Source organism: Tamandua tetradactyla, chromosome 8 (assembly GCF_023851605.1).
Source record: "Tamandua tetradactyla isolate mTamTet1 chromosome 8, mTamTet1.pri, whole genome shotgun sequence".
NCBI lineage: Eukaryota > Metazoa > Chordata > Mammalia > Pilosa > Myrmecophagidae > Tamandua > Tamandua tetradactyla.
In genome coordinates this window covers 109,981,719-109,997,562 of record NC_135334.1, presented here as the reverse complement: position 1 = coordinate 109,997,562, position 15,844 = coordinate 109,981,719, and the positions used below count along the sequence as shown (strand labels likewise).

Genomic DNA, 15,844 nt, shown 5'->3' with positions numbered 1-15,844 from the left:
AGAGGCTGGGGTACGAGCTCGCCCTTCACCTGGGACTGGTGCGCTGCCTCCGGGGCAGGGGAGGGGGTGGGGATGAGAAGGGGGGAAAGTCGCCTGAGTAACCGGGCCCTCTCGCCACGTTGCGGTTCACGGCGCCCAAGCTTGGGACAGTGCGGGGACCCAACTTGCGGAATCTAGGGGCGGCGGGAGCAGCCGTCCGGGGCGTTTGAAGTCGTGGAGATTGCGGGCTCGCGGGTTCGCGGGTTCGCGGGGTGCGCGCCCGTGCGGGGCCCGAAGGGCTCCCCTCCGCCCCCCGCGGGCGGGTCTGCCAGCGGTGGGCGGGGCCACATTCCGGGGCGGGGCTCGTGGAACCTCGGAACCCCGCGGACTCGGGGCCCCGGCGCGCGTCTCGGGGCGCGGGGTTCCTCCCACGCAGCCTCCCATTCAAACGATGCCGAAGGGGCGGCGCGGCAGCCGGAGCCCCACGATGAGCCAGCGGCCCGGCCCGCCCCTCTACTTCCCGTCCCTCTACGACCGCGGCGTCTCCTCCTCCCCGCTCAGCGACTTCAACATCTGGAAGAAGCTTTTCGTGCCGCTGAAGGCGGGCGGGCCGGCGGCGGGCGGGACGGCGGGGGGGCGGCCCCTGCCCCAGGCGCCCCCCGCCCCGGCGCCGCCCCCGCCCCCGCCGCCCGGCCTGGGTCCCCCCAGCGAGCGCCCCTGCGGCCCGCCCTGGCCCTCCGGCCTGGCCTCCATCCCCTACGAGCCTCTGCGCTTCTTCTACTCGCCGCCGCCGGGGCCCGGGGCTACCGCCTCGCCCCCCGCCCCCGGCCCCCCGGCCCCCCGGCTCGCCGCCGCCTCCCACCCGGAGGAGCTGTGCGAGCTGGAGATCCGGATCAAGGAGCTGGAGCTGCTCACCATCACCGGGGACGGCTTCGACTCCCAGCGCTGTGCGTGGCGCCCTGGGCTCCCAGGCCCCCGCCCCAGGACGGGGCCTTCCCTGGGCTCAGACTCCAGATCCCAAATCCATGTCCCCAGAACCGAGGAGCCCCGCTGCCGGGGTCTCAACCGACCCCGCCCTCCCCACGCCACCCAGCTAGACTTCATGAGCCCTTCTGTCCCCAACCCCCGTCCTCCCTCAGTCCTGAACCTTTTCTCTCGGTCACCTGAGCCCCAGAAACTGAACTCCATTCCCCACCACCCGGAGCCTGAATTTTAAGCCCCCTGCCCTGGTATTCCCTCATCCCTGCACTCGGCGGGACATCCCACTCCCCGCAGACAGCCGGTACCCTATGGCCCCAGCGTTACTGTTGATCCTAAACTGGACCCTCCTTGGGAGGTAGGCTAGGATGGGTTGGAGTGTCCCGAGGTGGAGATGGAACTATGCAAGGCCCAGCGGGCATGTGGACGTCCAGGGAGATGCTTTGGGCCACTCCACTTAGTGCGGGAGGACAGCCTCCCTGGGACCCCTCTGCCTGGGTAGTCCTCCCGCCAGGGTCTTTGGCCTCTGCCATGTGACCTTAGGACTGAAGTCATAGGCGTCTGGGCCAACACAGACCAGCTGTAGCTTGCAGATAGGGCAGGCCTCCTGCCCGCTATCTAGCTCCTCCCTGTTGGAGGGCAGAGTTGTTAAATCCTGTTCTACCCCTCCAAAGGACCCGTTGCACAGAAGGACATTCAGTGACCATAGGCTGGTGTCTCGGTCAAGGACCAAGCTATCCTGGCCAAGGGTTAGCACTTAATCATTGGACATAGTTCCAGAAAGACCATCTCCATCAGGTCCTTCGTAGGCATTCAGGTTTAATTGGTCTCCTGCCACATAGGGAATAGGAGGAGGAAATAACCCAGACGTTTAGGGTGATGTAACCCTTGGAGCAGTTCCCAGTTTATCAGGCACCCTGTGATATCCCCTTCCCCACAGCCATGGAAGGGAAACAATCCCTAGAAAATTTGGGCTTTTCTAAGTCCCGGATTTCTTAACTTTTATTCTCCAGTTAAATGCATTTCAGCTTTATAGTTTTTCCTCCCAGCTTGGATCACAAATGAGTTTGGGTTCCTGTAGGCAGCACAGTTGTCTCCCGAAAGCCTTGCTTTCGAAGTGTTGGGAAGAGCCTTTATCTCTGCTACAGCTAAGTTTGTTTTGATCCCCTGCAGATAAATTCTTGAAGGCGCTAAAAGATGAAAAATTACAAGGACTGAAGACCAGGCAGCCTGGAAAGAAGTCGGCGCCTCTCTCCTGAGGAGCTGCCCACCTGAGCTTGGGCAGCCACCTCCTTAAGTGTTAGTGCTTAGATAATGTGTCTCGTTTGGTGTCATTTCAAAGATCGTTATTTTCTGTTCTGTATTTACTTCCGTTCTTGTTACTCCCAGAACTTAACTCCACATACAGTGCCTGTTTGAATGGTCAACCTCACGGTCTCTCTCTTCTCTGTGCTGCTAGGGGAGCCTCTCACTGGGTCGGGAAACTGTGGCCCTGTCAGTGTTCAGGGCTCCTGTTGTCAGGGGAGGAGCCCTGTGGAACCCTCAAGAAAGGGGGACCCCCAACACTGCCACGGTCAAGCAAAACCAGAATGATTGATAAGTCGGGAGGGAATTGGGAGAAACCAAAGGCAATGGTTCTGTTGTAACTCTGCTCAGAGTCTTTGAGAGCTGGACTGGTGGGTTTTTTCAAACAAGTTTAATCCTTGGAAGAGTGTTTTGTTTGTTTGGGCTTGGGGTTTTTGTTTTTTTTAATAATTTTTGTACCACAAAAGTCTCTATCATCTCATCAAAGACTTGGTCTTTCCTAGAAATTTCTATATCCAATAAATATTTATTGAGGGCTTATGTTCTAGGCACCCTCTTAGGCACTTGGAATTGGGGTTGGGGGAGAGACAGAAAACAAGTATTATAAATAAGCAAATTATGATATTGCATCATGGAAGATGACATGCCAAGTGGGCAAAAGAGTAGGGTAAGGATGGTCCGAGGAAGGCAGGGAGAACTTCAGTAGGGTTTCTTGAAGAGGTGACATTCAAACAAGATGTGAAGGAGGTTGAGGGTAGGTGGCACCCTGGGGGAAGGGCCCAAGCATAAAGATCAGTGCAGTGCAAAGACTTCAGGGAGGGAACAGGTTGGCATGTTTGAGCCTCAACAAAGGTACCAGAATGAGTGAGCAGAGTGAGGGAAAGAAGAGTGGTAGGGCCGAGGGCAAAGAGGGGCAGGAAATCCCCACGTTAGGATTCTTGAGTTTTACCCCATGTGGGATAGGGAGCTGCTAAAGGGTTTTCAGCAAAGGAGGGATATGATCTCACTTGTGGTGTTAAAGGTTCTCCCCTGCTGATATAGCGGGGTTGAGGGGTGGGCATCAAGGAGGGAGGCTGGAAGAGCAGGTAGAAGCTGTTATGATTAATAATCCAGATAAAAAGATCATGATGGTAGCTGTGGATGTAGCGGGAAGTGTCCAAGTTCTGATTACGTTGAAGATAGATCCACCAGGAATTCCTGATGAGATTGGACATTGTCATGTGACAACGAGCAGACCCTTGGACACTTACCTTTGGCCTGTACAGCTGCAGGATTGTGTGGTCATGATTCGAGGTGGGGGAGTCTGCAGGTGGAGCAGGTTTGGGGGAGAAGGTCAGCAGTTCAGTTTTGGTTATGTGAAGTTTCTTTTCTAAAAGGTGTCATCTTTTAGACATCTTGATGGAGCTGCTGTGCAGACAGGTGGATATATGATCCTGGAGTTCAGGAGAAAAGCCTGGGCTGGAGGTATAAATTTGAGAGGTGCTGACAAGTAGATATGTTTAAAGTGTGAAACCAGATGAGATACCAAGGAAGTGAGTGTAGTCAGAAAAAGGAGCAAACACTGAGCTTGGAGGCCGCTGATCTTTACAGGCTGGGGAGAGGAGGAGGACCCTGCAAAGGAGAATGGAAAGACGTGGCCAGCGAGGTGGGTATCTTAGAAGCAAATAAAGAAAGTGCATTGAGGAGTAGGGAGTGATCAGCTTTGACAAATATTGCTGATAGACCGAGTACACTGAGTCTGAGAAGTGACTCTTGGATTTAGCAACATGATTTAATATTGGTGATAGTAAACTGTCAAGAACAGTTTGAGTTGAGTGATGGGGTTAATGCCTGTCTGGAGTAGTTTTAAGAGAGAATGGGATAGAAATTGTTGCTGGATAGGTGTAGTTCACTCTTTAGAGGAGTTTAGCTGCAAAGAAAGCAGAGAACGAGAGCATGGTGGCCGGTAGGACAAGTGGGATCAAGAGAAGGCTTTTATCAAGATGGAAGAAGTAACTGCATGTATGTCGTTTGATGGGGATGAGCCAGTGGAGAGAGACAGGGGAATTGCTGAAATGGCCTCCTTGATTGAGCAAGAGGGCTGGGATCTAGTGTAGGAGTAGGATTGTCTTGCGATAGCAGCAGGGATAGTGAGAACAAGATGCCAAAGCTGTGGTTTTTGGTGCAGATGCTAGCAGGTGGGTACTGGGGTGATGGGATCTCTAGAAGTTGTGCACACATGCACAAAAGTTTGTGCAATAACCTCTAGCTTGAGGACGCAAATATGCGTGCTCCTAAGGCCAGGGTGGAAACCCCAAACTGACTAAAGGGAGCCAGGGGAGGCTGGCAAGCTGCAGAGCTCATGCCCGCTACCAGGGGTACTGATGCCCAGCTATTTGTTGTCAGGGGTGTGGATGAAAGCTTCTGGTTTTTCAATCTTAGCCACTAATTCAAATGTTTCTAAAACACAGCTCAGGCCAAGTAAGATAAACTACAGTCCTCTAGTGTTTGTACTGTCTGCCTTGCCGAAGGGAGTCTTCAAACCCCGGGCAGGGATTCCAGCCCCTGCCTGCCTTCTACAGGAAGAAGCTGGGTTCCTATTGCCCTGGGCGGGTTGTTACTAAAGAAGCTTCTTGTTCTCCCAGAATACTTCAGGCTGGCAAGGTCAGTGAAGGGGACTGGAGAAATTTAATGAGGCATTGAGAATTAACCAGGCATCATGAAAGCCCAGCACAGAGTTCAGATAGAGACAGAGATAGCCATGGGGGCTTTGCTTCCATTCCTTCAGCAAGGTCCCAGTAGCCCTGCCCAAGCCATGGTCGAAAGAGCAGCCTCTTATTAAAGAGCCCTCCATGTTCTGAGCAGTGAAGGAGGCCACGTTGACATGCATCATCTCCTAATTTCATTTCATCCTCCCTACCACCCCGTGGGGCTGGTACTAATGGTGAATTTTACAAATGAGGACACTGAGGCTTGGAGAGTCACTTACCCACAGTCCTCAAGTGAGGAAATGGCAGAGCCAAGTATGGAAGTCAGGTCTGCCCAGGTTCCCCTAAGCTCTTCTTCCTCAGTGAGGCTCAGGTCCAGAGAAACCCCAGGTGAGCCGTAAAAGAAACATCTGGTGTTTCTTCTGAGAAGTTTCTGATCCCCTCACAACCCCCAGGCATCCTCTTGGTGCCCTTGGGGTGGCAAGTGGCAGAGCAGATTGTCAGAGGACAGTAACCACGGCACTCGTGCAGCTCTGACCCCTCCATGCTACCCTGCAGAGCCGCAGAAGCACTTGTGTGGACGGGCCCCCGTTCTGCATTCCCCGGGATGGCCCAGAACCGGTCCTTGGCTGCCTCCACCAAGCAGCCACCACTGGCCGTTGCCCAGGGCCCGGTTCCCTGCAGAGCTGAGCCAGGGAAGGCAGACCCGTTCGGATGTCGCATACCGACTCTTATCTACTGGAGGTGGCCCTTGGGAGCTCATGGGGGCTCAGAAGGAAAGGGTACCGAGATTGTCCCATCGGGGGGGAGTGGCAGCACGGTGTGCCATTCTTGGGGCTCAAGGCCTTTCAGTCCAGGCTGAGCTTCTGGGCCTTGAGTTACAGAGAAACAGTCTGGACAGGGCCAAAGAAGAGCTGGCCACACAGTAAGAGAAACAGAGTCATAATCATGAATCCTTACTGGCAGGTTCTAGGGAGCCCACATTGCATTAAGCCTCCTACGCCGACCACCTCATGCAGTCCTCATGATGACCCTGAAAGGAAGGGCCTGCTATCTCCGTTTTTCAAGAAGACTCAAGACTGGGGCACAAAGAGGAAAAGTAACTTGATTACAATATTGCAGCTAAAAGTGGGAGAGGCAGAATCCAAACTGGGTGCTGACTGGGTGGAGCAGCGTGGGGAGCTCTAGGTTGGAGGTAAGCAGGGGATGTGCCAGTCGAGGCTCCAGCAGGAAATGGCTGGTACACTCCAATGGGGTAATTCGAGGAAAGTTTGATGAAGGGGGTTTATAAAGGTGTGGGCAGGGAGCAGGGAGGCCCAAGGGGCAGTGTAGCACCTGGCACTGGTGATAGCAGCACTGCCACCCTCTCTGAGCCTGTAGGAGTGAGGGGAGGGGGCAGCCGCCGGAACCTGGGAGCAGAGAGGACTGTGTGGAAAGGGCTCCTGACAGGGGAGCCACAGCCCATCCACAGAGACCCTGCAGGGAGGGTGCTGCAAGAAGGAAGCTCCTGCAAGGCATCACAGGGGAGAGCGCTTGGAGCAATTCCCTATAGAATGCATTATGGGAACACAGCTCAGGTACAACAGAAATTTTCAGCAAATGACCGCTTTATTACTTACACGGTAGAAGGTTCCAAAAGAGCAGAAGAAGACATCCTCCCCAAGGTGGCTGGTGTCTCGGGGAGGCCAACTGCTCAGGACAGGGATGGGTGTGGCAGCTCCGCATGCCCCATTTCATGTGGCAGAGGTGAGACCAATCCGGGCTGTCCAGGGAAGGGGCATTTCTGTGACCGGGGGTGGGGGGCAGGGACCCTGCTGCTGAGAGGTCTCACCCTGATTTGGGGTCTAGGGTATGGTCAGGCATTCTGCGTTGGACCTAACATCTCCCAGGGGCTGCAGAATGGAAACATTTGGAAACATCCACACACCGTAGAAAGGGGAAGTGGTGGGGCTAGGCCAGGGCTGGGAGACAGCCCTTAGGGGTGCTCGGGACTTTCCCAGCAGGGGGAGTGACTGCAGTGTCAGAATGCCCAGGTCCTGCCCTGCCCCTTTGGGTCACATTTCCTGCCATCAGCGCTCAGTGGGGGTGGGGGTGGGGGGGTCATGTGATCTCAGCCCCTCCAGAACCAAATGGGGTGAAGTGGAAGCAGCAGTTTCGCGAAGTAAAGGATATTTGGTGGCTGAAAACCACAGGGCTTCGGGTTGAGAGAACACCATATGCGAGGAATAATAGAGTGGTGTGCAGGACCAGGTGGGGATTAGCTCTGGGCTGACTTAATTTCCTTCAACAATAAACATTAATAAAAGGTTATCTAATCACAAGATTTCAAAGTTGTAAAACAAGATAAAGGGATCGAAGTGGGGCCAGTCACGAGTTACCACAGGGTTTTACAATCACAAGGTAAGGAAACAATCATTATCGAAGATCAAGGCATCTGGTTACAGTTTAGGGAGTTTCAGTAGATAAGGGAGTATTTAACTTTTGGCTATTCTACAATGTACCAGAAAGTAAAACGACATCTATATAATGATTCAGTCAGCATAATCATTTGTTAACTTCTGCAGGAACCTATAAGAAAAGATTGATATCTATAAAAAAGAAGATCTGTTAACTTCTGCAGGAATCTGTAAGATAGGGCAGGACAGGCAATGATTGCTAGCAGAGCTAAGGCAAAGAGACAAAACCGCTAACCTCACAGCTTAACCATGAGAAGGGGGAGAGTCCCAGCCTTGAAATCTTTTTTCCATCCAGTTTTCCCAAATCCCATGGGCCCTATCACCCTGGGCCTTTGCTTCTCCTGTTTCCTCTTCTAAAACACTGTTCCTCACTTGCCAGAGCAACAGATCCTCCTTGTGTGAAATCTGAGGGGATAGGCAATAAATTGCACCCATCAGGGCTCTGAAAAATAAATAAGGCAAGGTTGGAAGATAGAGAACTAAAAGAGCATCCTTATTCCTAAAAAAAAAAAAAAAAAAAAAAAATCCAGTTTGGTGCATGAAGCTTTTGGGTATGAGAGAAAATGGGCTTCTTACCACTAAACTGCAGACCTATCCAGCTTGTCCCAGATGACACTGGAGAAACAACGGGGAATGCTTGCTCCTGCAGACAGCTACTATTTGTAAAGGGGGTGAGGGACAGGGTAAGGCTAGGAATGCCCAATTTATTCTTCCCCAAATTACCTGCACCATAAGTCCCTCTCTGAACTGTGGAACTGAGCAAGTAAAGCGGCACAGAGAGGCCAGGATCTCTGTGCTAATGGAGGCTAATTCCCCTGGAAAGGAAACAGAGGCTGAGAAGTGCTCCCTTCCCAACAGCTTGGATGTCACTTCCTCCGGGAAGCCTTCCCTGATCTCCCCATTCTGAGACTGAGTTACCTTTCCCTCCTCTGAGCTCTCTTAGCACTCTGAATCCCTCTCCTGGCATTTACTACCCTGGGTTACAATTGTCTGTCTGTTTCCCTAGCTCAACTGTGATTTTCTTGAAGGCAATGATGTGTTGTCAGCATCCTCATCAAACTTAAGCACAAGGTTTTGCACAAAGTAGACATGTTTCATGAACTCGTCGAGCAAATTGATGGTCGTGGATAAAGAGGGTAATGTAGTCCCTGGTATTTTGATTTGATTTTTAGTCCAACTTGGTGAAACATCAATTTGCATAAAATCTTAAGAAAAGATGCTATGGATGCAATATCTTGGGACCATCTGTGTCAGGAGCCTGTTCATGACAGACTGGGGGCTCAGGATGTGATTTGAATTCTTTACCCAGATTTAAGGGCATGCCTCAGCTGTCCCTTCTTTATCTGAGAGGCAGCATATAACATGGTGATTAAGAGTACTGGCTCTGGAGCCAGGCAGCCTGGGTCCAAATCCCAGCACACACTAGCTGTGTGACTTTGGGCAAACTAGTTAACCTCTCTGTGCCTCGGTTTCCTCATCTATAAAATGAGGAAATTAATAGACCCCCCACTTCATAGGTTACTATGTGGTTTGGCTAAATTAGCATTTATGGGGCTCTCAGAAAAATGGCCAGGCCAAAGCAAGTGCTCAATAAATGTTAGTTAATCCATGTCTGTCACAAACTCACCCAGGATTATTAAACTCAAGACAGAGTTTATCTGAATTCAGTGTAAAAATCCTTTAATGCTGAAATCGATGTACTTAAAATTATGCCTGCATTCCTTTACTCATTTGTTCATTTATTCATCCAATCATTCTTTCAGTCAAGCAGATTCTTAACTTCTCTGAACCCCTTTTCTGTTAAATTTGAGTGATAATTCCCTTTGTCTGGGAATTTTGTGAGTTAACTGAGATAATGTTATAAACTGCTCAGCTCTGACACACAGCAGACACTCAGGAAATCAGCACCATAAACTGCCCCATAGGGTTTGTTGGGCAAATTTGCATCAAGGTTATAGGTCTTTCTTATTCGCATTGAGAAGAAAATCCAGTTCAGAAGTCACTGGGGAGGAGGCGACACTGCAGTCACTAAAGGGTGATCATTGTGAAAATGAACACAGGTGCAACCCAGCTTTCCCAGGGGCTGCAGGTGGCTGCCTGCCGAGTGCCGCGTCTCACTGGCACAAGGGAACATTTGCTCTGTTCAGAACTGGTTTCAAGGTGAAACGTTCAGTTCACATGAATAAAACAAGCCAGGCTCAGCTCCCGGGCACTTCTTCACAGTGCATAGATCCCTTTACTTCGCCACTCTCTCCTGATATCTATTGTCAAAACGTAACACAGGTACCAGGGCAATTAAAGCTGCAGGTTTATTGAAAGAAGCTGCTTTAGCAGGGAGAGCTCAAAACCAGGGAAGCTGGGGTGAGAGCTCTGAGATGGTGAACAGGTTACAGCATCCTATAAGAGCAATTAGGGGGTTTCCATGTGAGAAGTTACAATGATTGAAATGTAAGTGTTTTTTGTTTGTTTGTTTTTCACGAAGGAGGGCATTGCAAAGCAGAGAGCAGATATACGTCGGTTAGTATAGCGTACTTGTTAACTTTTAATAGGCTATCTCTGCCAGTGAGACCAGCTAATCACTAAATGTAAAAATTGCCACTTTGTTGGGACTCCTCAGTTGTCTTAGAAAGTCCTGTCCTTGTTCAGTTTTTATTTTTGTTTCATTTTTAGAGAAATCCCTGTCATGGTTTGGAAAGAGGACTATTTCCAACAACTCCCAATGCAGGTCGTTTTATTTTTATTTAACACTACCTGATTCCCTACTCTTCAGATAAAATCGATTTCTCTGTACTGACTGTGGTCTACCTGCCTATTTGTTATCGGTTGTTATTATTCATTAATGGTTGGCTGTTCCAGATCAGCGCTGTCCAAGAGAACTTTCTGCCGTGATGGAAATGGGCCGCATCTGTGCTATTTAATCTGGTAGCCACCATTCATTTGTAGCCATTGAGACTTGATAATAGCGGCTAGTGTAAGTGGGGAACTGAATTTTTAATTTTATTTCATTGTAGTTATTTAAGTTTGAATAGCTGTATGTGATTGGTAGCTCCTGTTTGGGACAGTGCTCTAGATAGAGGCACACAGGTACATGTACCACTTCTTTAATGATCAGATTGAGTCTGAAGAGAAGGAAAATTTAGGGCAAGCTAACTCATTTCCAGAGTTACCTGTCGTGGGGGTGGGTAAAAATGCCACCTCTGGAAATGACGTTACTGCCTGAGGTGGCGCTGCGGGTCAGGGGCTGAGCTGGTCTGCTCTCTCCAAGGCTCCAGGTGGCAGCTCCTCCTTCTGTCTAAGCCCCCAGGAATCCTGCTTCCCTACTTGTCTCTCCTGGAGGTGGCTTGGGAAGAGGCGTGGGACAATCAGGACAGGCCCATTGTCCAACGTGTGAGATATGTGTGTGTGTGTGTGCACGTGCGTGCATCTTGCAAACAGAAGGTTGTATGGCCCTCTGCATGGTGTGCAAATCTGAATTGCTCACTGCCCACACCCCTTCCATCCCCAAAGAAACAGCTTATGCAAGGTGCATTTCGGGGAGCTGGTGTCATTTTAAAGTCTATTTTAAGAAGGAGCAAAGAAGCTTTATGCATCCATTCTGGTGGGGCCAGTTAGAGCCCCGGGAAAGGTCTCCTGGGGGAGGCCAGGAGAGGCTGAGGGGGGCTTCGGCGACCTATTGGAGTTTCTTCCCAGGCCCTGCCATAGGCACAACAGCGACTACCAGGCCCGTTGTTGAGGGATCCTGATGAGCCAACAGACACAACGAAAGACACCCAGCTAAGCCGTGGCTGAATGCTCTAGAACCGGGGCAACTGAACCTGAGCTCACCATTCGGTGACTGGCTTCAGCTGTCAAGTGTCCCCTTCATGCCTCCTCAGCCCCGCACGGGGGACACTTGCGCACACACATGTCCTGACTGCCAAGAGTCTGGACTCTGACCTGATAGTGGGCAAATGTTCTCCTGATTCCAGCACAGGCAAACTTCACTTTAAAGGACACTGCCCCTGAACTGCTAGGTGATGGACTTTTCCTAAATAGAATCTTCTTTTCCCTTGACCTATTGTATGATTTTGGTAAGGAGTTCCGTGCCATTCTTACAGAGCTGACTGTCCTTGCTGTGTGCCTTTAAATGTGCCAAGCCTAGCGTTTTACAGGGAGTAACCCTGCCCCTGCGTTGAGTCTGTTGGTGGCGCAGAGAAATGGCCACTGGAGGTGAAGGGGCTGTCACCCAAAGATTGTGCCCCACACCCTGTCTAGAATCTGTGGGAGACCTCTAGCTGGTTCAGACTCATCTCACCTGGGCCAGGTAAGAATGGCTTTTCCTTCCACAGCACCATTCTCCACTCCCTAGAGGTCCTGAGTTCTGCCCTCTGTTTTGGGGGTATAGGAAGGTGTCCACGGGGGGTGGGTTGGATGGGGCTGAGCATGGGAGTCACTCCTTATGGGTGATCAATGGGCAATGCATGGGCTCTGGCCAGACAGTGAGCTCCCCAGCGGCCAGAAGTATTCAAGCAGGAGCTACATAACAACCCTTCACGCTTGTAGAGTTCTTTCCAGCTCTATGGTAACTTCATTGACTAGGTCTTGTCATTTCACAGATAAGACTCAGAAAGTGGATATGACTTGCTCAAAGTAGCAAGGCTAGAATATGGTCAAGTTTCAAACCCAGGTCTCATGGTCCTGACTTCTAAGATAGGGATCCCTTTAAAGGGTGATAACACAGGTCAATGACAGAGTCAGAGCTGGATTAAAATCTTTACAGGCCCCAAACAGGTGTCTTTTTCTCACTTCTTATGTAACTGAAAATCAAAACAATCCTACACTTTAAAATACATATAAAGAAGTTCAATAAAGTTGGGGTTCCCTTGACCCCATCCCCTGAACTACACTGCTTTTTTTTTCTAAAAGTGAAATTGCTAAAAATTTCTCCCTTCCCCTTGTTCTCCCCACCCCCACCTCCTCCCACCTTTTGAGTACTCACTGACACCCTAATTCTGCATAATCTCTGATATAGGTCATGAGGTTTATCCTTTGAGGATTGCAGGGTGCAGACCTGAAAATATCACCACTGAATTCTCTTCCAACTTGGAGCTGTATGTTACTCACCATTCAATCCCCACTGTCTCGCATGCAGGTCCACCAGAATCCAGAACAAGCTTACCCACTCCAGAGATGGCAAGATACATCAGTTTATTCCATGGTGATTTCTAATATTCTGGGGGATATTATAACTGCTTGTTAAAATATTTTTCTTATGGGGGATGGAGATAGAAATATTAAGCAAGAGAAAAGACAAAATGTGAACACAGATATTCACTAACACTTTGGGAGGAAAACTTAAGACAATGTGCTTTATTTCATACTCAAATTTGTCAAGAAAGAGCTAACACACTTTCAACTATGCTAAACAGATTAATGCAGAAAAGAAAGGGTATCACTGAAGAGCTCTCTACTTGTTCCCTTGTTTAGATTTGCTGCATAGGACACTATATTTCAGAGGCTGAATAAAACCCCAAATCTATTCAGTAATAACCTAGTACATTCTGAACGGTACTTTAGTAGATGTGAGGAATTAAAAGTGAGTGTGTTCGGTGAACTGTGGTTTTCTTCATAAAGTGTATGGTTTCTGCAAATTTAATTTGGATTGCATAGCATAGTCCCCAAATTGGTTTATTCCTTTCCTTGCATTTTAGGCTCCTGATTTCATCTGATGGTGACAGCACTGAAATTTGGGTTTGTAATGCTTATTGATTTTTAGGCAGTTGGCAATTTGCTTTGATTCCCCTGGGGATGTTGTGGGCATCTTACTAATTGGTTAAAGATAACTGGGAGGGGAAACACTGTGCAGCATATTAGGAAGATGCAGTAATCAAGTCTTGTTCTTTTCCAAACCTAAATGCTTCCAAGAAGTGGACTTCGGTTTTTATCAGTTGGCTTTTATGAGGTAGAAAGAGCACTGGATGAGTGGTGGTGCATATGCTGCACTTTGTGTCTCAAGGAATGGTCCTCCTTCACTGTGAGCTGTGTGTGTGGCAGGAGCTGTGTGTGTGGCAGGAGCTGTGGGCTGTTCACTGCTGCATCCCCACAGCCTAGCATGGTATTGGGTGCACGGTACCTACAGCAGATGAAGGTGTGAATGGATGGCTTTATAGAAGTTTCTATTGGAGCTTCCTCAACAGTGCTAAGTAAGTGAAAGATTAATGACCAACAGGATAAAACCATTCCCAGCCATGTCTGCTCTGGCAGAAAGACAGCTCTGTAGCCCTTCTCAGGGACCTGCTCAGTGGTGGCATCTGGTATTTGGCTACATAACAACAACCCTTCATGCTTGTAGAGTTCCTTCCAGCTCTGTAGTAACTTCATTGACTAGATCCTGTCATTTCACAGATAAGACTCAGAGAGTGGTATATGACTTGCTCAAAGTAGCAAGGCTAGAATGTGGTTGAGTTTCAAACCCAGGTCTGACGGTTGTCTGTTACCTGGGCCCATTTTTAAGACTCTTTGGGGGGCATAAGAGGCTCGTTTGTGGCCTACCTATTCTAGAGACAAAACCTTAAGTTAAAGAGAAACACACCAAAACACTCAACCATTAATACACAGAGTAATTTGGGCAATTTGGCAGCCCTTTGTTTTCAGTCTTAAGACGATCTATCCAAATCCTTTCTCTTGATGCTGCCAAAACTATGACTTACAAAATGGGCTTCTCCTTTGCAAAGCCTTCTGCTCTGCCTTCACCCAGCAGAGTAGGATGCAGCATCATAAAACTAGCCCAACATCCAGCTTAATGGCAGACCCTGTGCCCCAAATCCTGTTGTGCAAATGTCCATAGGCAAGACACATGGGTGGCAGTTTGATTTTTCATTAGGGTATGCTGGCGTCACTGGGGATATGGCCTCAAGGAAGTTGGCCTCCACAGTCTTTTGGGTCTCCTAAAGGTCTCAGCTACTAGGGCTGAGAAGCTGGGTGAGGGCGTGGGTGCCAGGGGGGAGAGCAAGCTCTTCTTATATTGTGTAGAGGCCACCAGAGTCCAGAGTAAGCTCATATAGTCTATTTCAGAGACCAGGTAATCTGGAGTGCTTCCACTTCAAAGAGGTGGTCAGAGCTCTTTGGCTTGGAGAAGGGGCTGGTGATGCAAGTGTTATGCTAACCAACCTGTTTTTTCACTTCCAATAAGGAAGATGGCCTTTCTCCAAATGTGGGTTTGTGCATGTGCAAATATTAGCACTGAAATGTTAAATAAGTTGCCCAACTGTGCAAATGAGTATTTATCATAATCACATTCCAGGAGGTCATAGAGACACACTCATGGCAATTCTGTTTCCTACTAACCGCAGGAACTGGTATGGACCAGCAGGTGGTTGACCATCAACACCACCCTCACAAATATTTCCTTACTTGTTTCCGTACTCCTTTAGGGCTATCGGTGCCCAGCAGAGCTCATGAGTTAGATGCATAGTATTTATTCAGGGAAGCCTAGAGACCATGCTTTGGGATGTTTGCTCTCCTATTTCAGTTGGGGACCTAGAAAGAAGAGGCTGGGTTTACCATGTGCCTTTTCCAGCTCCCTGGGTCTGTGTCTACCTGTCATTCCTGGGACTGAAGGAGGCACCACTTTCTTTCTTTCTTTCTTTTTTTTTTTTTTTGCATGGGCAGGCTCCAGGAATTGAACTCGGGTCTCTAGCACAGCAAGCGAGCATTCTGCCACTGAGCCACAGTTGCCCGCCCAGTACCACTTTCTTTTGCTTCATCTTCTCATTTGTCCTGAAAGCTAGCAGCAGCTAGGGTCCAGGAGGAAGAAACATAGGAACGCAGCAGTAGGGAATCTCTCATTTAGCAGGCCCACTGAGCCTAGTCTTTACAGTGCTCTTCATGGCATTTTGTGGGGCTCCAAGTTTACTCCTCCTCTCTGCAGCAATACATGGTTTGGGGTGTCTTTTGTGCATATTTGAGCCCTCTTTACAAAGAGGCAGAGAGAGAAATAAAAAACTTCTCCTTTAATCTCTAAGTGCTTTCTGAGTACTTGCAGAGAACTTCAGCAGATTAGGCCCACATGAGAAGCAACACTGTGTTGCTGCCCAAGTCTTGATGGTTCCACACCATCTCCAGGGCTGTGGTCTCCCATGGGGGAAACTTCAGCACATTCAGAGTTGGCTTTTGTTTGTCCACTTTTTGTTACAAGAGATAGGCTTTCTCACCTTTACTCTAGATCCCCTTTGCCTCAACACTACTTCTTCCTCAGTATTCTGCTTTCTCAGACCTTTGGCTCTGAATTCAGCCCATCATGGCCTCTCTGAATTCATGACCACATAGCTTCTATATCCACTAACAGACTTTGTTTCTTGGTATTTTCTAGAGAGACTCCGAGTGGCAAAGCCCACGGGTCCAGACACATCTTGGCAAGTCAGATGTCTCTCCTGTCTAGTTAGCTTAAGCTGTGGGCAG

At 49.4% G+C, this 15,844-nt stretch overlaps 1 protein-coding gene across 1 annotated transcript; it reads left to right on the top strand.

Moving 5' to 3' along the window:
- The first annotated feature begins 345 nt into the window (after positions 1-345).
- C8H11orf91 (chromosome 8 C11orf91 homolog) lies at positions 346-2,384 on the top strand. Its single transcript, XM_077114361.1, has 2 exons — positions 346-926; positions 2,131-2,384. The coding sequence occupies exons 1-2, from the start codon at positions 431-433 to the stop codon at positions 2,214-2,216; spliced, it is 582 nt and encodes a 193-aa protein (XP_076970476.1). The 5' UTR covers positions 346-430; the 3' UTR covers positions 2,217-2,384.
- The last annotated feature ends 13,460 nt before the right edge of the window (positions 2,385-15,844 follow it).